At 39.6% G+C, this 24,854-nt stretch overlaps 1 protein-coding gene and 1 long non-coding RNA gene across 3 annotated transcripts; one reads left to right on the forward strand and one right to left on the reverse strand.

Moving 5' to 3' along the window:
- The first annotated feature begins 1,698 nt into the window (after positions 1-1,698).
- LOC121304390 lies at positions 1,699-5,054 on the forward strand. The gene is made up of 3 exons (XR_005947946.1): positions 1,699-2,295; positions 2,977-3,090; positions 3,385-5,054. It is a non-coding gene; the product is annotated as an uncharacterized LOC121304390 (long non-coding RNA).
- A 90-nt stretch (positions 5,055-5,144) lies between these two features.
- LOC121304375 (WD repeat-containing protein 91-like) lies at positions 5,145-23,854 on the reverse strand. 2 transcript variants are annotated; one of them, XM_041235480.1, is made up of 16 exons: positions 23,718-23,854; positions 22,606-22,749; positions 21,682-21,861; positions 17,640-17,847; positions 17,145-17,227; positions 16,754-16,863; positions 11,227-11,404; positions 10,619-10,777; positions 10,106-10,278; positions 8,872-9,022; positions 8,672-8,766; positions 8,322-8,481; positions 7,399-7,507; positions 6,273-6,385; positions 5,964-6,161; positions 5,145-5,668 (listed from the first exon to the last, which is right to left on the reverse strand). In XM_041235480.1, exons 1-16 carry the CDS (start codon positions 23,799-23,801, stop codon positions 5,501-5,503), a joined length of 2,313 nt encoding a protein of 770 aa, XP_041091414.1. In that variant the 5' UTR covers positions 23,802-23,854; the 3' UTR covers positions 5,145-5,500. The 2 variants fall into 2 exon arrangements, with proteins under 2 accessions (XP_041091414.1, XP_041091420.1); XM_041235486.1 differs by lacking the exon at positions 23,718-23,854 and adding an exon at positions 23,174-23,191.
- Between the last annotated feature and the right edge of the window lie 1,000 nt (positions 23,855-24,854).

Below are 24,854 nucleotides of genomic sequence, written 5' to 3' on the forward strand. Positions count from 1 at the left end.
TATCTGAAGATTGTAATGTAATTAGTCCTTACTGCAACTCATTTATTTTTTGCTAGTTTTATACTATTACAATTGTTTTATTCATCAGAACATTCGGCTTAGCTTCCAAACAGGGCTCAATGTGTTATTTTTACTTTCTCGAGCTATTTCCCTGGTCTGTTACAGATCATGTATAATGCAGACTTTATAGCTGGCAGAGTCCAGTAGGTTTTTTCTCCATAATTTGTATGAAATGAAAAAGCTTATTTTCCATTCATTTACTGACAGGTTTACAATTGTGTACTTTTTAAAACTGAATGGTAGTCAGTTTACTGACAGGTAGCAACCCTTTCAAATCTTGTGCTTTCCAGCTTTTTCAATTAGAAAGTGGAGCCGTCCAGTGGGCAAGATACCGAAAAAAATCCTAACCACTATGACTCCAGGGAGGAGCAGGAATTCAGGGACAATATAAACACCCAAGAAGCTAAAATGACTGCATCTACTTTAGTAATGAAACCAAATGGGTGCAGAGTTCCTCACTGACACAATGAGCACGGATACCTTGTAACGGTAAAACCAGCAGTAATTTATCGATTAACTAGGGTTTTTATTTTTGTTTTTTTTGTAAAACATTACAAACTGTAGCTGTTAAACGTTTAACACAGTCAAATTGCTGAAGTAATAAGGCTGTTTATCCTACTTCATAACTACTCTCCATCCTTACAAGTAGGGATTCCATCTGGCTAGACTCTAGTGCGTCAGAAAGGAAGACTGCCTCTTTGTGCTCTTCTTTTCCACACACAAGGAGCTTGTAACACTGGAAGACGACGATGTATTTTACTCCACACCGCGAGATATTGCAGCAAGGTCACTAAAAGTAAGAAAAGCAATAGACCTTTAAATTATTATTATGCAGTATTTAACAGCAATGTCTTTTTTGAAGGCGGGATACAGGATAACACTGTAAGACTACTCCATAGGTTCATTTACATATTGTAGCGATCTCGGTTCTCGCAGGCAGGCACATTACACAGGGCGAGGCAATCCACACACAGGTGGAGGGTGGGCACGAACCCGGGACCTCTCGCACTAAAGCATAGCGCCGATACCGCTGTACAAAAGAGCCGGCTCCTCTGCAAGGAGTATATATCGGGCTTTTGTCTTTGTATGTGATTACGTCACCTACCAGCCCTGCTGCTGCCTTCCCCCGTGCACGCTACAAGATTTATAATCAGTATATCTATATGCAGTTGATAGTATATTTTTTCCACTCTCTTTTCTTTGTTAGTCCTGGGTCTGTCATACAAAGAGTGCAAGAGAAAGCACGCTCTCAACTTGACTAGAAGTAGCCACTTATAAACATATTGTGTCATTAAATCTAAATAAAACTGTTGTGGTTTAAACGTTTCGAATGCTTTGTCATTGACATTCTCAGACCTACAATTATAGTGAAATTACAAGTGCAGCTGCTGCTAATAGGTTCCAATGGGGACTTGACTTCTAATTCATTATACGGGTTTCAAATGTGCAGCTTTGAAAGAAACACATATTTTATCAAACAAGTACTTTCATTTTAAAACATGATTTCTGACTAAAGGTTGAAGAAATCTATTTTGAAAGCTATGCTTTTAGACTGACATGGACTTACTGGGTGAAACTGTCCCCACCTCTTCATTGTCTAATAACAGTAGCATGCTGAGAGGAAATGGTCCAGGAAGTGCAAACAGATAGATGGAGAATAAGGCATAGAAACTTAGAGCTGCCTAAACTGAAGTAGTGCCATATATCATGTTTTAGAATAACTCAATTAAGACCTATTTAGCTAATAGCACTGCAAAACAGGTAAGATTAACAAATTATTTTGTTAACTGTGATACTTTTAAACTCTTGAATTAGATATTGCACCCCCAGAGCTAGACTGCCCTGGTCATATGATATCCCTACTTATGGAGAGTGCCAGTCTGGCTGGGGGGATGCAATGTTATTTCATTCTGCCCAGTTCTACAATTTAAATTTGATGTCAGATATTTATTATTAAATTACATTTAAAAATATCCTTAAGTAACAATGTATCCCTGAGTCCCAAAAATAAATGGAATTGTTAATTCCCTGTGTGACATAGCTCCTCTGCTGTTATCTAGCATTTAAAGAAAACACATTTCCAAGCAATCACATGACTTTTTCCCCCCTCCTTGTCTATTACAGCCTCCAAGCAATACAAGTATCCAGGAGGTGTCATGCAGTGGGCTCGCTATAGCACAAATTCACAAGCCTCTCTGGGAATGAAAAAAAACATTTAGCCAGTCTCTGCACAAGGTAAGGTTTGTTTTCCTCTTATTCACAATGCCCTAGTATACCGTTGTAAAGCATATCAAAGTGTATTCACACATCAAATCGTGATTTTGCTAAACATTGCTGTACATTTTACAGGGGTTGTGCTGCATGATTGAATTAGCAATGTAACAGTGTAGATCTTAAGTCTTTGCGAAAATTAATAATCAGATATTGTTGACTTTTGCTGTATAAATCTTCACTCACCTGAAAGACTATGTCAACTTCACTCCGTGGCCAAAACCTTGTAGGTATATTTTCAAAGGATTTACTCCTTTTTTACTGTTGTTTATTTCTGTAACATTAAGATCATATTTTCACCTTTCAATTAAAAACTGTGTATGTGTATTAACAATAAATACAGGTTTTGAAGTCAAAAAAGTCAGGCAAGATGCCTGTCAAAGCATATGGAAAATCCAAGTAGCATGTTTATTATTAAACAGCATTTGTTTGCTCTCAAGCAAATCGGACAAGTGAAGCCATCTGTGTTTAGTACATTGTATCTTAGTTTATCTTGTGTTGTAATTAAGTGGCTTTACTTTGAAGTCAAAGAAGCCAGTGCAGTATAGGACAGTTTGGCAGACTTATCAGGTACATTTTATAAATACAGTTTTGTGAATAAGGCTCATTGTCTTGGATACAGAAAAGCTGTGTGTTGTTTTTCAGCATGAGGACACTCTCACCATTGCTACAATGCAGATTATCAGCAACGGGATGCGAAAGCCACACTATTATTTCAATGCCAATGAAATGGGATATGTACTTCACGGATGTGGAAAGGTAGTGATGTAATTCACCTCGAGTATGTGTTGTGGTAATACACTTTGGCCTACCAAAACATTTGGTGCTTGTTCTGGGGAGAGGGGTGACTGCTCACTGGTAGAGCATCTCATTCAATGACCCCTGGATTGTTAAAGAAGACAACAGTCAAGAGCAGTTTCATGAATATCAGTTTTATTTGTATTATAAACAACAATGCTGAAATAAATCACGAGTTAAAGCACTGTGTGTAGGGCTCTATGTAAAACAACTATTTCTGTTTTAACCAATTTTTATTTTTTTTTACATGTGTAGATTGGGGTGATAAGCAAGTCGTCAGTAGTGACTGACTTTGACATCAACACTGGAGATGTTTTCTTCTTTCCTCACGGAGCCCAGCATTAAATTAAAAGCACATGTGATGAGGACCTCTTTCATGTAATTGCCTACAGTACCGGCAACAAGGTGAGAACACATCCAGCTATACTGCTGAAATCAATTATACAAAATTCAACTACTTATTTCCATTTTATTGTAATGCCAGACGCGTTCTAATCTATATTACAAAGAGAACCAAGTGATGCTCACATACTTTTCCACATCTTGTAGTCACTTAAAAAGGAAAATTATGAGGTAATAAGGCTTCCGTGTCATTACTGGAATGGAAATGGAAACTAATGTGTGGCACGCAATTACTCCACACTAGCTAAATAATTCACCATCGCCACATGTGAACCCATGTGATTGTCATTGTCACGTTTTCAAAATGCGACAATCGCACGTTATATAGGTATTGTGAATAGGGTTTTAGTCTTACACAAGGAGAATATGTTGTTACAATTGCAAAGAGGATTTTAAAACTAATAAGAAATGCTGAAGTGGTGAAATAATAAATAACTTTGTCCTTTTTTGACAGCTGCAAACCATGGGTATGGATATTTATTTCCAATCCACAGCAGACTTTATATTAGCCCAGCTTTTCCGGAAGCACCAAGACGAATTTAAGAAAATTCCAACCTTCAAGATCCCTCAAGATATTAACATGTCATAAAAGAATATACAGGACTATTGAATAGCATGTGCATTAAAGATGTGTTTATAGTATTTGATCTTAAGCAAACCAGACAATATAGCTGGAATGCAGTAAAATGTATAGCAGTAACTGTATTGACTGTATACAAATCAAAATTTCATGCATCTTGGAGCCCATCCAGAAGTGCTCCTCTATAGCAGTTCTAAGACCTTGTTCTAAGTAGATAGTTAATTACTTAACTGAATATCTACGGTAGGTTCAAGAACATTGTTGAATCATGGTCCTAGACTGGACAGGAATAAAAGAGCACCATGTTATGTGTTGGCTACACACCACGTATAGGAATTTCTTTCTCGTGTACTGTAGCACATTAGCAATACAATTGTTGTTGTAGGTAAAACCTAGTTGTATGTGGCCCTACACCTTATATCACCAAATATTAAAATGCTAAAATACTTAAACTTTAAAGAACTATCTTCTAATTTTCATTAGCTTGGCTGCCTTAGTGTATGGTATATTGAACAAGACTTCTATGATGTGTATTGTATTTTTAAACATAAAAAATAAAATGCTTGTTTCTTTTTTGTATAAATACGATCACACTTTGGATTTAGGAAATGCAGTCGTTATGAAGTATTTTGGAATAACATCAGTGACTTGAGAAATAAAAGACTGTGCTTAACAATAGCTTGTAATGACCACACACTTCAGAAAGATAATGCAATACAATTTGCAATAAAATTCTATTATGAACCATAAAACTGAATTCTGAATTCTTCTGCATTACCCGAGCCACCTAGAAGAGCCTCAGCAGTATTTTTTTGCATGTGCTAACATAGGATTTCATAACACTGCTATAATGCTTTGCATCTAGTTAGAACAAGGCTAGTACGACCCTGTCCAGAGCTTTTCTTCAACCAACTTATGGCAATTGTTAAACTGAGCTTCTGAAAATCTCCCAAATTACTTAATAATTTAATTATTGTTATTTACTCTTCAATGGACTGGCCTTTAAGTGATGTAGTGGCTAAAATAATGCGTTTGAATAACACTGTTCTTCATTAACAACAAGAAAGACTATTTAAACAGTCTTTAAATAACTTTACTGGAATCCAGTATAGCACACAATTTATTTGTTCAATACAAAAAGGCTGCATTCATACTGTTCCTGGCAGAGGAAGACAAAACATTAAGTACATCATTAAGACCGTACACAACTAAGTTATTTTTTCTAACCTCATATTAAGACTAATTATCTGCCAAGAGGTTTGGGATGTCATGGTACAATCAGCTGTCAAGTTTGTAGAGTCAAAACAATTAGTAAAAGGCTCCTCAATCATTGAAGCAGTGGGCTCCACATTTGGCTTTCTTCTGACAACTCTGGCCTGGCCCTGCTCCCTAATAGGGTTTCTGTGCCAGCAGAGTGCTCAGTTTTATCTTCCCGTCCATGGAGGCTGTAAGGCATGTCCCACAATCCATAGCAGTGCACCAATCTACCGTGACAACCGGGGCTTTGTGTCCCCCCAGAGGCAGGACACTCTCCAGGCCCTTCTCCCCCTCATGAAGCTGCAGACAAATGGAGACACACACCCAGGAATTAAAAGGGGGAAATAAGGAAACAGACCACTTGGTTGAGGAGATAAGTACATCAATAATAAACTAAAGTAAATATGACAATTCCGTACTTGAGGCAAATCATAAATCAAACTAAACACATTGAAATTTCCATGAAGTGATCCATAACCTCTGGTAAAACCCTCTGTTAAGTCTTAATACCTAAATATTCTTTATTATTGAAAGATAAATTACTCACCAGTATTTAACTTCCCAAAATATGTTTCCCCTAAAGCCTCCCTCTTACCCTGTATATAAGCCCTCCATTGGAGGAGCAGGTGAGCACATAGTTCCCCTCGGAGTCGAAGGCGAACAGCCGACCCCGTGGCACCTGGACCTGCTTGTATCCACTGTACCCGGACAGGATGAACGGGCCAGTAGCGTCCGAGGGCAGTGAATACTCTGACTGTTTTACTCCGCTGCGGTGGATATTCCACTCTATGAACTGGAAAGAAGACGACACACTGATAGTTACACAGGCAAGGGGTCATTTATAGGTGGATTTGGGACCAAGAACAAGACATTTACTTAAATCCTTATATGGTGGTAGCTTTACCTTCCCATCTTCACCAATGCTGAAGACAGTGTTCTCGTCATAGCTGAACTCAACTGAATACACCTCTCCGTCGTGAGCCTGCCAGCTCATAGCGCTCTCATACCGCTGCATGTCTGCGAGAGAACAGAGGGGTACCAAATCAGGGGTTCAGTATCCTTCCATCCATCAGCAATTCCGCTAGGCAAAACTGGTGCCTGACACAGTGGCTAGTCACTAAATGTTTTACCAGTCATAACTTAAAACATCATTGTCATTCGTATGACATCTGTCAATTCTTAAAGCAATACACATACACGTAGTTAAGGAGAATAAATAGGCCTATGTGAAAAAGAAAAAAAATAAACGCAGAAAATGAAAGAAAATAACTTAGAACAATTTACTTTACACAATAGTACTTAGTATAACTGAAAACTATATGTATAATATGAATATGAATTAAAGCATTTTGTACTGAAAAGATAGGACGATCTGCAAACTTACATAAAACCAGACTGACATATCTAGCCTAAAGAGAACACACACAAAAAATAAACTGCACTTTATGCTTTAATTTCAACTAACATACGAGGCACACTCAATCTTCTCATGGATGAAAACAAAATAAACAAATCCTCCCCTCCAGGAGGAACGAAAGTAGGGGGTGTGGATTGAATCGGCCTATCGGTGACTTGCTTTGTTAACAAGCATGCACGCAAAGGCAGCAACTGCAGAATCGCTCACTCATTCACTGGCGAGCGTAGTCTTTATGGGGTGCAGTCTAGGGGCACAATCATTTGTTTATAGCTGCTCGTCACTTTTGCTGCCAGTCAAACTGACGGACGGCTTCAGTCTGCCCGTCAACTAGCTTTTGAAACTATCTCTGACTAGTATTTATCAGTTAACAGACAAGCTGATCCATCCCTAACACTTACAAGTCTGCAGAAACTAAGCCAAGACCTCTATGTGACATCAAGTTTTGAGAAAGATCTGAAACTAGGACTCCAGATCTGAAATACCAGCATATCAGTGTTAATGTGGCAACTGACTAGCCTAAGGTCCTTTATGATTTGTTTTAATTCAGATGCGATTTGTACCCACAGTATCTCCAGGCACAACCTGGTATCTGCTAACATTCTTTCTGTCTCACCAAAAAGCCGGATGATGCCGTCAGCAGCTCCAGTGACCAGCAGGTTCCCATTGTGGTTGAAAGCAGTGCAGTTTATAGCAATTGGACCAGGTTCCAAAGAGAACTGGAGCTGATGAGAAAGATTGCATAGGTATAGTTTGAGAAAACTGGAAAGTGGAACAAGCTGGAAAAACACACTTTTAAATTCATTGTCACCTTATGTGGACACTAAAACTACATGGTGAATTGTTGGTAAAAATCTCACTTCCTGTACTGTTCCATTTGTCAGCTCTCGGTACCAGACAGAATTACAGTGGGAGACTGAAATCCTCAGTGTAACTGTAGCAAGTTTCTCCAAAGGTTTCCGAACTGTGTCCATGACGGTAGTAAGGGTGGCAATGTATTATCAATGAGGACAAGCCACTCATTTCATATGATAAAAACTGATTGGGGTTACTTTCAATCACTGCCAAAGTGATCTAGTTGCAACTAGGGGTGATGTAATATGATGATAAAAAGATAATCCTGATATAAATTCTAACGATTATTCTATCGTAAATAGTTTTAATTATCGCAGTAATTTATTTATTTATATTTCTGATTTTGCCCACCTTGAGAAAGACGCATCAACCTGAACGCAGAAAAAACTATAATAGGAAGATCCAGTAGATGGCGATAATTAACCTTCCACTAGGTTTTATATAGCCACAAAACTCAACAAGAGCAGGGCACAAAAACTAACATGGCGGATAGCGAGAACGACAGAAACAAACTCTTTCCTCCTAACCCCCCCCCCCCATATAAAAATATCAGGCTGTATCGCAATTATCGTGATAATACCCCACAGAATTATCAACTGAGAAAATGTTCATATCGCGGCATCCCTAGTTGCAGCATATTAGGATTCCACTCAATGTCACACAGGGTCCTTGACTTTGAAGTACCTGCTGTTTGACAGTCTTGGTATCCCACAGTAGCAGTTGTCCAGGGACAGCACTTGATCCCCGGACCCCGCTCTCGCTCAGGGTCCCAGAACGTGGACTATGGGCAGCAGCAGAGCAAACAAAAGAGGTTCCACTGGGGCTGCATGCCAGGGACAGTATCCTGAAAAACATTATTTAATTTCAACACACAAAACATCACGTAGCCAAAGGAAGATTATGCAAGCCCATTTGTGAAACTGAGTCAAACTGTAGAAAACTCCAGTTCACCTGGAAGTAAAGTAACCTGCAGAGATGTTTAACCCTGTTGTGACCTTGACATTAGTTGAGGCCAAGAAGCCTGAATTCCGTACCTTGGGTGCATTTCATCGATCATCATCTCGTACAGATTCTTCTTAGCCTCCGTGTCATACAGCCGCACCATGCCTACCCCACTCCCCAGCAACAACTGAAACAAACACAATAACTGATATTACTTACTTATTCATTTCTATCATTTTCACTATGACAATAGCTGAACGTATACTTTTAATAACTTGCATAATGTACATACCAGCCTGTCTGGTTTAGTTGCCCACTCCAAAGAGAGAAGTGGGGATTTCGACATAATTGTTGCCTTGGTCTGCATGAGAGGGTTAAATGACCAGACCTTAATGACTCCATCCACATCCAGACTAGCAACTCTTCTACCAGAGCAGTCCACCCTGAACCAACACACATAGATAAAATAGTTTGAGTGCTAGAAAAGCATAAATCACACACATAACGCCAAAGAGTAACATAATATCATAAATAGGATATGATGTTGTTTCATTTAATTTGACCTTGAGGCTCTATACCACTCTAGCATGATAGGGGGTTTGCTTTGTTTAAAACAGGTTCAGTTTGGGGGCTCCTGAGTGGCGCATCTGACATAGGCGTTCCATGTAGAGTGCAGGATGTGCCCTATAGCCTGGAGGTCGTCAGTTCGAGTCCAGGCTATTCCACTGCCGACCACGGATGGGAGTTCCCAAGGGGTCGCGCACAATTGGCCAAGCGCCACCCTGGGGGGAGGGCCTATGTTGGCCAGGGTGTCCTCAGCTCATCGCCTATCGCTCATCGCGCACCAGTGGCCCGTGGTCTGGCCGGGCGCCTGCGGGGTTGCCTGCAAGCTGCCCAGAGCTGCATTGTCCTCCGACGCTGTAGCTCTGGGTTGGTTGTATGGCGGGCCTGCAGAGTGAAAAAAAGAGGACAGCTGTACGTTCATCTTCACCGCTCCCGCGTCAGCCCAGAGGTGGTAGTGGTGAGCTGAGCTTGAAATACAATTGGATATATCAAATTGGGAGAAAAACAGAGTAAAATCAATTGGCGACTACTAAATAAAAAAATAAATAAATTAAAGAAAGAAAAAAATCGTTGTGGTCTGTGACACCCAATTCAATTTCTGAATAAATCAACTTTAGAAAAGAAATAACAAGATTTAATTAGCGTACAGGGTGAGAGATTGACATCAATGACTGCTTTTTAATAAAATGTACATTACCTATTTAAGAAATACGTTTACCAGACTGCTGAATAATACCAAAATGGCTTGTGAGTAAAAACAAACACATTACCTCAGTTTGTTGTAGCTTGTCAGTTATTACTAAGCAGGTTATTTTAATTGTAGGCAGGCAATGGGGCTGCTCACGTTACTGCGGGCCAAATTAGGCAGCCTATTAAGTAGGTGGTTTATAGGCCATAATGGATTCGCTGTATATCATATACCTGACAGTTCTCTAAAGAACCACGGCCACACACAAACCCACCTGCAGTGCATGATAGAGGAGTGATGCTCCGAGTACTCCTCCTGACTCAGTTTAATAAAGGGCTGCTCTATAGCCCCAGATAGACCCCCTCCCTCCACACAGGTTCGGGTTTGTTTAGTGGGCGAGTCTACCTGGTCAACACTTCCTTCTGGGTGGGTCTCTGTCTCCATGCTCTGTGGGCATAGATGTTAATTCCGTGTTGGTAATTCCTACACCTTTAACACTCCTGAATGCCAAGCAGTTTTTATTTCAATAAACAGCACTAGGATTGTAATATACTAAGGACACTGTGTATTTCAAGTTAAGAGCAGTTGAAAAACAACTTGTCTCATTTAATTTCTAAAAGTGTTACTGTATGTTGTAACGGAATGCCACCTAGCGGTAGATGAATTAATAGTACCGACATTAGCATTAGGCATGTCCTTACCTAGCTTGGTTTTTTAAGATGTTTGTCTTTGAACTGAATAGTTGGCGGTTCACCGCTAATTGATGATAATGTGTTGAGGAATTTACCTGGGCAGAGGGTTTGGCGAGCAGCTCCTTTCTTTGCTTCTCATGGTCCTGGTGTCTTCTCTGTCGTGGGTGAGCAGACCCTGAGTCACTCACTCCTGGGCTACTGAATAGAGCCTTAGAGTCCTTGGAGGAATTCTGGGGATCTTTCAGCTTCATACTCTGAAACAGCACGATCAAAGTGAAGTCGAATAGGAAATGAACAAAATGATGAAGATCTCACATTCAGACACGTCAAGCAGTATCTGTATTAAATAGCACTGCACCGTGTGGAAAATCACAGTTAAATATAAACCCATCAACCATATATTTTTACTTAGTGAATTTGAACATCTATGTGATGTTAGGATCTCTTGGGATGAAACACACCATTTACAAGAGAAAGGGCAGGGACAGGGCAAAGAAAATGGATAAAGCAAGAAAAGAAAACTTCAGCATAGCATCTGTTTAGACGCTTAATAGACTGCTTGCATGCACATTGGAGTAAGTATTCCTTGATTTGTTTGATGATTTGTTTTTTTAGTGGGGTGTAGGAGTAGATGAGAAGGTGAGTAATAGATGGGAAGCAAGAAAATGGCCAACAATTGCCACTGCAGAATGAATAGACTAACATGATTGGCTGCAACATCTCTCCTCTCCATTGTCGCGCGGGCCTGTGTTGGCGAGGACCCAGCCCCCTGGGGAGTCTTAGCCGGTACACGCTTGCCCTGTGAGAGCAATGAGGACAGGAAGGAGCCACTTTGTGGCTGGGTAGTCAAGTTGGCACTGCGTTGACTAGATATCAAATCCCTGCAGAGGGGAAAAAAATGATCCAGTGTTTTGCAAGAAGAACTAGACACAGACACACATCACTGAACTACAAACCAAATATAGTGTAACCCGGTTAATGTCCCCTCGGTTAATATCCCAACCCGCTTATTATCACATTTAAAAAAAAAAAAAAAACACTTGCCAGTCACCATAGGTTTCTACGTTAAATTAACTATTTTAATATCACTAGGAACCCTGCTTATTATCCCTTTTTGAGTCTATCAAAGCTGTGCAAATGAGGTGTACCGTTTTAAATAAATTATTTAACCAATTATACTATCCCTAGATTCATAAACATTGTGTAAACCTTATCAAAAGCAGTACTGGAAGGGTGTTACTTTAGAAGTCACACCTTCAAAATGTCGGTTAAACTTACTTTGGCTACATAACTAGCCTGATGTAGGCCTACTGTACGTAGCTAGCTACAAGCAAAAATTTCGACTAGAAAAAAGAAAAGATCCTCCAGACACTCAGAAACAGGAAATTATACGTCTCTGTGAAGGAACGCAAAAGATTTCACATCAAAACATTGCAAAAAATGTGGAATTGATCGGTCCACTGTTAGTAAACTACCGAAATCAGGATGTTTTACAGCAGTCTAATTCAACCAGAAAGAGGCACCATCTCAGTATTGCAGGCAATGTAGATGCAGCTCACTTAGGTGGTTCCATTCAGCCATTGCCACAAATCTGCCAATAAGCAGGGACATCCTTAAAGCTAAGGCTACTAAATTTGTGGCAGATCTGAATATCACTGGATTCAATGCATGTAATGGCTGCCTTGACTGCTGGAAAAAATGCAACAATGTTGTGTTCATGAGGGCACACATGGAGAAAAATCCCTTTGACAAGACCTGGATGGAAAATAAACTCCCTGTTCTGCTCTATCGCTACAAACCAGAGGATGTGTACTGTGCGGATGAGACGGGACTTTACTATCAGGCTCTGCCTAATGGTTCTCATGTTTTCAAGAACACAGCGCACTTTGGAGGGAAAACTGCAAAGGATCAGGTCACATTTACGGTGTGTTGCAGTATGGCTGGAGAAAAGAGGCCTCTACTGCTCACTGGAAAATCTAAACAGCCCTGTTGCCTTCGGGGTGTTCAGCATCTACCCATTCGGTATGAATCTAGCGCTAATGCATGGATGACGTCTCATCTGTTTGAGCAGTGGTTGAAACAATGGGACAAGTCGCTCAGAGTGCAACAGCGCCATGTACTGCTCATCGTGGATTACTGCCCAGCTCATCCTCCCCTCAAACTCAGCAACATCGAACTTGCTTTCTTACCTCCAAATGTAACTTTGATGATACAGCCATGCGACCAGGGCATCATCCGAACACTGAAGGCACACTACCGACGGCAGATGGTTCTGAAAATCCTTGCTATACTGGATGATGGGAACAGCGTGTCAGCAAACGAACAGGCAAAGAAAATGGATCTTTTCTCAACAATGTTGCTGATTAAGGAGGCTTGGGACTGTGAAAAACTAAACCATCCGCAACTGTTTTCATGCAGATGGCTTCTGCAGAGAGGATGCCTAAACTTTGTCAGACAGAGAACAAACGGAAGAACCGGTGGAGGGACTGGGGCTGACAGACAAAGGATTCAGTGCTTTCATAAAAGTGGACGAGCCACTGCTGGATGAACACATCGTTGAGATCCAGCAAGCTGCAGATTCTGAGCGAGATGAAGAGGGCGAATCACTTTTGGCGACCGTATCTCCCGGTGAAGCTCATCAGTCAGACGACTTTGTGAAACTTTTTGGCACAGAATGAATTTGACAATTGGTCTGTATTCAACCAGATGAAAAAACACCTGGATAAACTATCTGCTCGACGTCTACTTAACACCCACCAGGCAACATAGCATGACTTTTTAAAATAAGGACAATACGTTTTTCAACCGATGTTCTCTTTTCACAATGAAAAAATTTAAGGTAGGATCTGTTGTACTGTTTTATATGGTAAAGTACACTATGTTGCAGCGTTACCAAGCCAACCATGCACATTGGTTTTAAACTTGTTTAACGTTAGTATTGGATAATCACTTTCACTAGCAACAGCTAGGTAAGTAATTGAAAGAAACAGTAACTAATGTTAACGTTAAATATAGTAACTGTAGCTGGCTTTGTTGTTCCTGATTTTATTAGATTGTACACACAGCATAGTTTGCGTTGTAGCTACAGTAATTATGTTACATTACAGCAATAAACTTAAGCTTATGATGCGGTAAGTGTTTTAGTGGATTGGTTTCCCCCTGCATTGATATAATGTCAGCTAGCTAATTAAAGTATGCAATTGTTCACGTTTGTTTGAGCTATCAAGACAAATAACACTATGTAACACAATTTTTGTTCCTGGGTAGTAAGTGTTATTTCCTAATTGCTTATGCCTCAAAAGTATAGAAAATGGCTATTATTCCCCACAAACTTTGCTTTTGTGACCAGATCAGTGATATTTTGAAATTTACCTATTTCCAATTAGAAAACGGGCAAATTTGTGTCTTTTCGATCACATAAAGTCAGAAAAAAACAACATATGAATCAAAATTAACATGTATTTATACTAAAGTAATACAAAAATGACTACAAAAGATTTAGAAGTGAGTAGTTTTTTGAGATTTACGATTATACTGTAAATCACTTTCACGAGTCAGCCCCCAAATGTAGTCTCCCATCATGTTCTCGTTATATTGTCCTTGGTAGCGGCGTTCAAAGTCCATTATATCCTAGTGGAAGCGCTCGCCTTGCTCCTCCGAGTACGCTCCCATGTTCTCCTTGAATTTATCAAGATGAGCATCAAGGATATGGACTTTGAGGGACATCCTACAGCCCATTGTGCCGTAGTTCTTCACCAGAGTCTCAACCAGCTCCACATAGTTTTCAGCCGTGTGATGCCCAGGAAGCCCCGAACCACTGTGACAAAGCTGTTCCAAGCCGCTTTCTCCTTACTAGTGAGCTTCTTGGGGAATTCATTGCACTCCAGGATCTTCTTTATCTTTGGTCCGACAAAGACACCGGCTTTGACCTTTGCCTCAGACAGCTTAGGGAAGAAGTCTTGAAGGTACTTGAAGGCTGCCGACTCCTTATCTAGAGCTCTGACAAATTGTTTCATAAGGCCCAATTTGATGTGCAGCAGTGGCATCAGCACCTTCCGGGGGTCCACCAGTGGCTCTCATTTGACGTTGTTCCTCCCCACAGAGAACTCGGTCCGCTGTGGCCAGTCCCGCCTGTGGTAGTGCGCCTTGGTGTCCCTGCTGTCCCAAAGGCAAAGATAGCAGGGAAACTTGGTAAAACCGCCTTGGAGACCCAACAGGAATGCCACCATTTTGAAGTCTCCTATGACCTCCCAGCCATACTCATCATACTTCAAGGCATCCAGCAAGGTCCTGATGCTGTTGTAATCCTCTTTGAGGTGCACTGAGTGAGCCAGGGGAAGAGACAGGTACTTGCTACCATTATGGAGCAGCACGGTTTTGAGGCTCCTGGATGAGCTGTCAATGAAGAGGCGCCACTCATTCTGGTTACAGGCGATTCCGATTGCCTCGAACAGACTGGTCACATTGTGGCAGAAGCAGAGCCCATCTTAGTGGGTGAAGAAGCTGGAAAAAGGTTGGTGACGCTTCCTCTGATCTGCGACTTGCACACTTTCATCCAACAAGTTCCACTGCTTGAGCCTAGATGTCAAAAGCTCGGCATTGGACTTGGTGAGACCAAGATCTCTAATCAAGTCGTTGAGGTCTTTTTGGTTGGTAGTATGGGTTTCTCTCCTCAGCTCCACAACGTCTTCCTCGCTCTCTGACTTGCTGCTCTCTTCTAAAGACAGATGCTCTCTCTCCGGAGGAGTGGGTATGGGAAGCTCATGGCAGTGTGGCACCGGGGCGATGGATGAAGGAAGGTCCGGATACGTGATAGCAGGTGCATTCTTGCCAGTCCGACGTTTGGAAGGGTCCACCATGCAGAAGTAGCAGTTGCTTGAGTGGTCAGTGGGTTCCCGACAAATTCTTGGGATAGCGAACTTCATGGCTCTCTTTTCCCCTCTGTACCATCCTACAAAAAGTACATTTATTTCACCCATGACTAATGTGTAAGAGATTCTCGCAACATTTTTCATATATATTTTCTCAATAACATTGAAAATTGTAAAACATGTTAAAATAAAAAACTTTTACAATTTAAAAAATTTTAACAAATTTGATAACATAAAATTCCGAGCAACAATTGTCCATCTTACCTTCCATAGTTTTTTTGCAGTGCTCGCAGGTGAAATGAGGTGCCCAGGGTTTGTCTTGATCCCCGACAGGCATGCTGAAATATGCCTTGTAGGCCTCACACATCTTAGCAGATGCTTCCACGGAGTACTTTTTCGCTCTTGTCTTGATAAATTGGCCGCAGACATAGCAAAATGCGTCTGCCGGATGCTTGCAGCCTCTTAGAAAAATGCAGATATGTATCCACTTACACAGCTGGAACTAAACTGAACTGGTGGCCCTAAGGTCCCTGTATTTATACTACTACTTATATTACTGGAAAGTTCTAGAAGTTATTCCAAGTTTACTCAGCACTGAATCTATCTGGAATGTTCTGGAAAATAGGTAAATTTCAAAATATCACTGTCCTGGTCACAAAAGCAAAGTTTGTGGGAAATAATAGCCATTTTCTATACTTTTGAGGCATAAGCAATTAGGAAATAATTTATAAAAACTTACTACCCAGGAACCAAAAAAAAAAAAAAAATGTTACACAGTGTAATTAATTTCTGCTATTATTTAATTAAAGTAAACATTCTTTAGAAAAACCTACTTGATGTTACAATACTGTAACATTAGTACAATATTACAATAAAAGATGTACAGATATGGATTACATTCAGTTTTCTTTGTTTATCTGTACCCTGTTTATATCCCAACCTGCACAATATCCCCAAATAACTCATGTATGGTAATGTGGATATTAAGCGGGTTACACTGTTCATAAGTTAGTAACATACATCCCTTCAGTGACAGTAAAGTCAATATTCATTTTTTTTTAGTTTGCACACACAGGCAGCAGGACAGGTTCTTTAAGAACCAGCCTTCTCACATAGTCTTTCAGGCCTTAGATCTAATTTGTAGTGCACATTTATTTATCTTTAAGCTAAGGTAAACCAAGTGCCAAATAGCCCAGAATTCTGACACCACGGGTACCATGCACCACATACAGAGTTACAACTAACAGGCATCCCTGTCCCATAGGTGCCCCATCAGCTCAACTAGGCTGATCTGTCCCCCATTTGTTAGTCCTCTAGTTCCATGACCACGATTCCCTCTCATTCAACCCCAGTCCTCACAGCTCGGTGTCTCCTAGACGGTCCATGTTCTGTACGTAGGGTGGCAGTTTGTGGTGAACCATCTCCTCTTCCTTCGTCAGGCAGGGGTGCTCTGCCTGCAGCGCAAACACCTGCAGTGGGAGCAACACATGCACATGGTCACTGAGAGGAGGACAGCCAGGGATCCACACACTGCTACAAGATAGGACAAAATGCTCCTCACTGACAGCTGGCCACTCATGTGGTAAATGTTTATACACATTTCAAGTATCTTCTGACTTTGAATGTTAAAAGGATACTTATATCACGACAAATATTTTCAATAGACACAAAGATGCTACAGAAAGGATGTGTTTATATTGTGATGCCTGCTCCATATACAACACAGTCAACCCCACCTTTTCAGTCTTACCGTTTGACGCAGTAGTTCATTCTCTTCCAATATGGCAGCACTGCGCTGCACTTCTGCGTCAAAGCTCAACAGCACTGGTAGAGGTAGGCTGGTTAAGAAAGAAGAGCAGCATTCCTGTGGGAAGGGGCAGCTTTGCATGTGTTGAGAAAACACATTTTTCTCTGTGAGATGTACTACTCAATCAGTAAACAATATGTCATTTTGTATTTTTATACTGTTTTATTTCCAGTGACACAAAGACCTTCTTTATAGCTGATAAATACCTACTTTAATTGTTTAAAAAAATTCAAAGCAGTTTTAAAATATAGTTGCACAAACAGCAAAGTGTTACAAAATGGTATGTTCACAAAAACAGCACTAGGCATTATAAAATATGTTATAATAATTATTATTATTTATTATTTGACTATTTTTACTATGTGAATTAGTAGTTGTTCTACCCCTAGTGTACACATCACTGGCAAAAAGAAGACAGCGACGGCCTGGAAAGGATATGCATACACTGGAAGAGGACGCTCAGGAAGTTGTGCAGTGAGACGAGGAAGGTGTCCGCCCACTGCCGAGAGAAATAGGGTGCAAAGATGGAGTTCAGCTCGGGGGAAGGGATGAAGGGCAGAACGAACCAATCCCGCCACTCCGTCTGGCCCTGCAGCTCTTGTGCCTGCTTCTGGAAGAACTCCTGGGTCTTCTCACTGCGGGCTGTCTGCAAGAGGAAAATCGTTTTTCATTTTTCATGCATACTAAGAAAATTGGTTTTAAAAGAACAGCATCAAACGGTGTGGTCTAATGCATTGTGCTAAGAAATGGGGGGTAAACTGGACTAAGCAAACAGCTTAAAAATTGAGATTTGTTTGCCACTACTGTTCTTTGTTTATTATTTTTGTATACTTTGCTTCTCCAATGTTATGAGAAGAACTAACTGTTTTTGTTTTGTGGAGTATTTAATTTGGTGCCGAAGCTTCTTATTTAACAGATCTGATGCAAATTATTACATGCTGGTTAAACAGCAGAACCTACATAGCTATTTTGGGAAAACACTGCTGAATGCAATACAGATTAGGGACCTTATTACTGGCATTATGCAGATACAGGGCTTATTAAGATATGTTGTCAATACAGTACTATGGTAGAGGCACTAAAAGTGGTTTCATGGAACATCAAGGGAGTAAATCACCCTATTAAAAGGCACAGAATTCTTATGTACTTAAAACAAAAGAAGGTACATTTTGTCATGTTACAAGAAACTCACTTAAAGAAGAATCTGACAAATTAAGGAGAGACTGGGTGGGTCAAGTCTTTTTTAGCTCATATTCTTAAACAAAAGTGGGGTTATTATTCTGATCCACAAAAACTATAATGCACAAATACATAAACAGCTCTTGGATGAGGAGGGAAGATGGGTGGCTTTAGGTTTGGAAATTTCTGGTAGAAAATAGACTTTAATGAATACCTATGCCCCTAATTCAGACTCACCCGATTTACTTCATGACATATGTGCAGCCGTTAGACAGCTTGGTAATGACCATGTAATAATTGGTGGAGATGTTAATCAAGTCAGAGATACGGTCCTGGATAAATCTAATAGTACTGAACAAACTATAACAAAAAAAAAACATTTCAGAAGAACTGGGTTATGTTGATATATGGCGTTTACTTCACCCACGAGAGAGGGATTACACCTTTTTTTCTAGCCTGCACTGTTCCCCAAATTAATTACATCACATATCTTCTCCAGCTCAGCTTTCCTCCTTGTCTTCTAGATAGATATAACAAAGGTGTTAGTAAGTTCCTATAGGCTGGAAAAAAATCTTCTTTTAATAAAACAAATCTGTTTGCATCCCACACGGACTGTGTCCTTGGACTCCCAAATGTAGATTGGTATCACAGTGCCTTCTCGCTTTCTCAGCTACCTAAAACACATTTTGCAACTGAGCAAGCACCTATGTGGGCTATTATAGAAAGAGAACTTACAGATCCTTTCCCAGTTCAGGCCTTTATTACTCAAACATGCAGACCAGTTCCATATAAGAACCTGGTATTGGCTTTTGCCAGGGAAATCTGGAGAGTGACTCACCAAATTACTAAATCAAATCCCTGTCTAACAAAAAAGACATCTATATGGTAAAACAAAATGCTACTTATTGATATGAAGCCATTCAGCTGGGGGTCTTGGGTAAAAGCAGGAATAATCTTTATGGAAGATATGTTTGAAGGTGAAATGTTGATACCGTTTAAACAAATAATGACCAAATACAGTATTTCAAAGACTGACTTTTGGAAATAGCTCCAATTAAGAAGTTGTATCCTTGCCGTGATTAGATGACGTCCTGTAACTTCGATAACAGGTAGTCTGGAGCTGTTTCAGAGTTCCTGGCAATCGACAGGAGGGGCACCTAAGTTAGAGAATCTCAGGATGTAATGGGAAAGGGACTTTGGAGCAGATATTTCAGACAGCAGCTTGCAGGAGGTGGTTGGGTCATGGCATACGTCCTCCAGAGAAATCCAGTCATGTTTAATAAATTACAAAATAATCCATAGGTGCTACTGTACCAACAGTGTAATGGTTAAATTAAAACAGAGGACCACTGACTTATGCTGGCGATGCAATAAACAGAGGGGAACACTGTTACACATGCTATATGAGTGTGAAATGACACACCCTCTATGGTCCAAAATAATAACTCCTTCGAGTAAAGTATGTGGGATGCTGCTAAATCAGAACCCAGCATTCTGTACTTTAAGGATTATGCCTGAGGAGATAGATCTAAACCATCAACAGTCTACCTGGTGCCGACTTGCACTTACAACGGGTTGTAGAGTGGTACTTAGGCACTGGAAGTCAACATCACCCATTCCGTTTAGGGAGTGGGCAGACTTTTTGTTTTGTTTTGTCTTGTTGTTATCTTTCTGTACGATTTACCTTTGTTGGTGTCTTTATATTCTGTAAAATCCAAAAGAAAATAAAAAATAATTCACAAAAAAGAAAAGTTAAAAAAAAAAAAAAAAAAAAAAAAGCATCTCAGCTAATGCCAACTACTACTCAAGCGACAAGAGTCCACAGCCGGTCCCAGGATATCACTGGAGTAGTAGTTGTAGTTGGTATTAGCTGAGATGCTTCTTTATTTTTACTTCTCATTTGCTTTGTGCCACTCTTACAAAAAACAGAGTGTAACAAGTAAGTGGGTGGCTTCAATTTGCTTAGTGACCTTTTTAATGTTTGCAATCATGGTTCTTACAACAATTGCTGAAATATGTTTTCCTTCTCATATATATATATATATATATACTATATATATATATATATATATATATATATTTTCCAGGCGCTCCTGTTCTGTCTTAGATACCTGTATATGCAGCATAAGCTAAATCATTCAGAGTGTCTTAAGAAAATAAGCACTATCAAGTGATTTGACACTGCTGTGCACTAGATGGCGGTGGAGCTTACACATATATGCAATCAATTACAACTGAAAAAGGCTTACTGTAATTAAAACACAAAAACATTGGCATGTTTTACTGCAAACTGGGCTTTTTAAAAAATGTGATTATTGTACCATGTTTACTGTGTTGTAAATCAAGGTGGACCTCTCATATTTAAATTTAACTTTGACAGTTTGTGGTTTCTTTTGTTGATACAGTACATTTTTATGATTTTATGACATTTTTTTTATCAAATTAGTGAAATAATAAACACATATTGACCTGTGTCACCTGTTCACACAGCTGGCTGGCTTGTTTTGCCAGCCCAAATAATCTCCATAAATCGACACAGAATTATATCAATTTGAAGACTTGATCATGTTTATTAGATTAACGAAGACATAACATCACTAGCTTTAAGACCTCAAAGGTCTCTTCTTCATATGTAAGCAGAAATTTATTTTATTGATAATGTTTGCAAATCAAAGTATTGTCAGATTTCTGGAACAATACAAATCTGAAAGTATACAAAACATTCAATTCCTATGGCAACTGAATGGGATGCTGAAAAGTGACATAAAAGCAGTAGTGGTGACACAAAGTAACTTTAGTAGCAATAAAGTATAGAATGTGATTTTGGCACTGTGGCAGGGCTGAACTGCCATGCATGTAAACTTTGTCTGTGTGTTTCTTGTTTATAATTAGTTTTATTTATTTTTAATTTCAGTTTGGCAGGGATGGGGTTAAAATCCCATCCCTGTGAAAATACATGTGCAGAATGTGGCCAGGTGATAATTGACCGCTTGTCAACTAGCCCTGGCCACATGGTATAAAAGAGGCGCCTGTTGCTTTGTTCTGTGAGTTTGAGACCAGCACCTGCACCACACAGTTTAACTGTAATATTTAAAACATGGACATGATGAACTCAATGACTGGAAAAAAATATTATCTGCTTGTTTCACAGATACCAAAAAAATAATAACCTTGCACTATTTTACCAAAGATAATAGTAGATGATCCAAGATTGGTGTTAATCTGTGTTTGTGAAACCAGCCACATAAGTACTATTTTTACCCTCAAAACAGTTGTGTGTCAGTAATCAGAGGTCCTGTACCTGCACAGTGTACACCAGGTAGTACCGGTAGAGGCTGGTTCTCAGCTTGTTCACAGTAGGCCGGTAGACGTCCTCTAGACGACTGAAAAGACGCCTGTCAAGATATCCCCAGTAATCCCGGAGCCCGGACAGGTCATAGCTCTGAATGAATTGCTGCAACTGCTCAATAATCTTGTCCACCTTTATTGAGAACACAGAAATAGCAGACAGACAAAAACACGTTAAAAAAAAGTCAGTGAAGATGGACCCTCTAAAACAAAAAAATGATACACTGTACTATTTAATTAACTGTTTAGCAGAGAAAGGTGAGCCAAGGATAACTAATTAAATCTATTTAGAGTCGTGCTGAACAATACATTAAAATGGGCATGGATATAGGTATAAGTATATTATATTAGTTTACTCGCTAGCTGTTTCAATGGAGTTATCTGCAATTATTTTTCTTATTTTCTCCCCAATTTGAAAAGCCCAATTATTGTTTATTTCAACCTGGCTCACCACTGCCACCCCCGTGCTGACTCGGGAGGGACGAAAACAGAAACGTGAGCCGTCCGCTTCTTTTCACTCTGCAGGCCCACCATGCAGTCACCTCAGAGCTACAGTATCAGAGGACCACGCAGCTCTGGGCAACTTACAAATAGGCCTGTAGGCGCCCAGCCGGTCCACAGGGGTTGCTGGTACACGGTCAGCCGAGGACACCCTGGCCGACCTAAGCCCTTCCCACCCATGCGGTGCTCGGCCAATTGTGCACCGCCCCCTGGGAACTCCCATCTACGTTCGGCAGTGGAATAGCCTGGATTGCCTTTACTGGATGCGCCACTCAGGAGCCCCCCTAGGTCTGCAGCATTTAAAGTTGTAAAATAGCTTTGACATCTTTAAGTCATGCAATGTCCCCTGACAACATCTGAGTCAGTGTCAACCTACCCTGAAGCCCTTCTCCTTGTCCGCCTTGATCTCCACATCCAGGTGCCTGAGGGAGCTTGTGAAGCCTCTGAAAATCAGGTACTCCCTGACAAGTTCATCTGTCCTCTCCACTGCAGATCCCATGGTCTCCTCAAACTCAGAGAACTGAAAAAGAATACAGAGCAGCTAGCATACACATTCTCTGTAAATATTACCAAATGTAAATATTTGTTACAGACAGCTTTGGAAATATTTACATGTTGTTGTCACAGTTATCAGTAACTTGCTGGAAAGAACACACAACTATTTGTGTTCATAAATATGCAAAGGCCCGTCCCGGTCTCAGACTGCAGGCCCTGGGCTACATCGAAACAGTGGCCTAAATCCAGGCTGGCTCATGAGCTGCTTTTTCTTTTTTGGACCGTTCATATATGAGAAAAGGTGGCCCTGAAGCGACCCGGGGCCAACTTAAATCGCAAGTGTGAATTTGGCCTGTGTGTCATACGCAAGGAAAATACATGCATTCATTTGATGTTTTCTCCACCACCTACACAATTTGATCAATAGAATCAAGAATCAAATGATTTACCTTCTTGTATTTATTGAAATTTGTTTTTACAGCACAAATCAATTGAGATATGGTATCTTGTTCCAAGAGATCAAGTGACCTGTCAAATTTACAAATATTAATATATTCTTCTATGACGCAGAAAGATGTACATTTTGAATTCACTGTTTTTTTTTTTTTTTATTAAAAAAAAAAAAAAACATGGAATCTAAAACATTTCAAGAAATGGTGTAATTGTAGGCAAACACAATGACCTTATTATCCTCGTTTTAACACGTTTCCGTACTGTACTGTGTAAACAATACCACCCCACGACAATGACCGAACAAGCAAGTAATGTTCTAGTAAAAGGTTATATTTTAACGTTTGCTTCACTAAATAAATATTACAATAGTAAAAAAAAAAAAAAAACAATACGCAGAAAAAAAATATAATTAAATTATATAATCTATGCCATATACCAGCTGTAAAATGCAAAATACACTTTTCCGCAAGTAGGTTTGCAGCAACATTAACTATTGCATTTTCAGCAATCTACCCAAAAGCTAGAAATCATATTACTTACGATATTTGTTTTGTAAAGATAATTTCCTCTGACATTAACTTCCTGTTTTCCCTCTGTGTTTTGTGTGTCATGTGATCGGGTCATGAAAAAAAATTCATGTGATGAACGTGAACCCCACTCAGCACGCTAACTTCAAGCATCCTCGCAGTGTGTTGCTATCAGTGAGTCGACAGCTTTCACTGTCAACATCTCAGAGCGAGGCCGGCTTCAGTAGTCTTAAAAAAACACTGCTGCCAAATTTGCTAATAACATTTTAAATTACGACTGTATGACGTTATTTTCTTTGTTGAAAAGTAGACATTTCAACAATATAATGTTCAATATTTTCTTATCAATAACATTATTTAAAAGCACGGGGCTGGGACTATATTTGTGAAACAAGAATAACTGAAATGTGTGTACAGCAGTTCAACATCCATCTGTAGTCACTGCGCCTGTTCTACATATTTGAAGAATCAAGTGCTGTATGATGTTTTGTTTTTTTTAACAACACTATGCTTGATTAGTGTCGTGCATACCTCATTGAACTTTCATGGGCTTTCTAACCGACGCCTCAGTGTAGTGAAAAAAAATAGGGTACAGATAAGCTGGCTGACTGCATGAGCTTGCTTTAATCAATGTGCTTCTCTACTGAATTATATATATATATATATATATATATATATATATATATATATATATATATATATATATATATATATATATATATAAAATAAATTATTATTTTTAAATTTTGATATGTATGAATGAATTTATTTTTTAAAAGATGAACTCTTATAAATTACTTTTAAATGCATACCTTTCGTTCCTGTTTACAACTTTGTTTACATGTGAGAAATAACATTTGGGGTATAGGAAATGTTAGTATATGTGTGCTGTGAATGAAGTTTGTTAAGACAAAACAAATAAAAACATCACCAATCTTTCAATAACTCCGCTGGACTTTTCTCGGTTTATCATCACACATGTTTAATACAACAACAATAAACACGCTCCCAATACATCATTATATTGGTATCTAGGTCTGAAAAATAAGTATGTCTCTGCCTGTGTTAATGCGACAAAGCAGTGTTAATAAATCAATATGTAACTGTTAATAGAATCCTGTACAAGAGATATATCGATATTATTAACGAA

Source organism: Polyodon spathula, chromosome 2 (genome assembly GCF_017654505.1).
Source record: "Polyodon spathula isolate WHYD16114869_AA chromosome 2, ASM1765450v1, whole genome shotgun sequence".
In the NCBI taxonomy this organism is placed as follows: Eukaryota; Metazoa; Chordata; class Actinopteri; order Acipenseriformes; family Polyodontidae; genus Polyodon; species Polyodon spathula.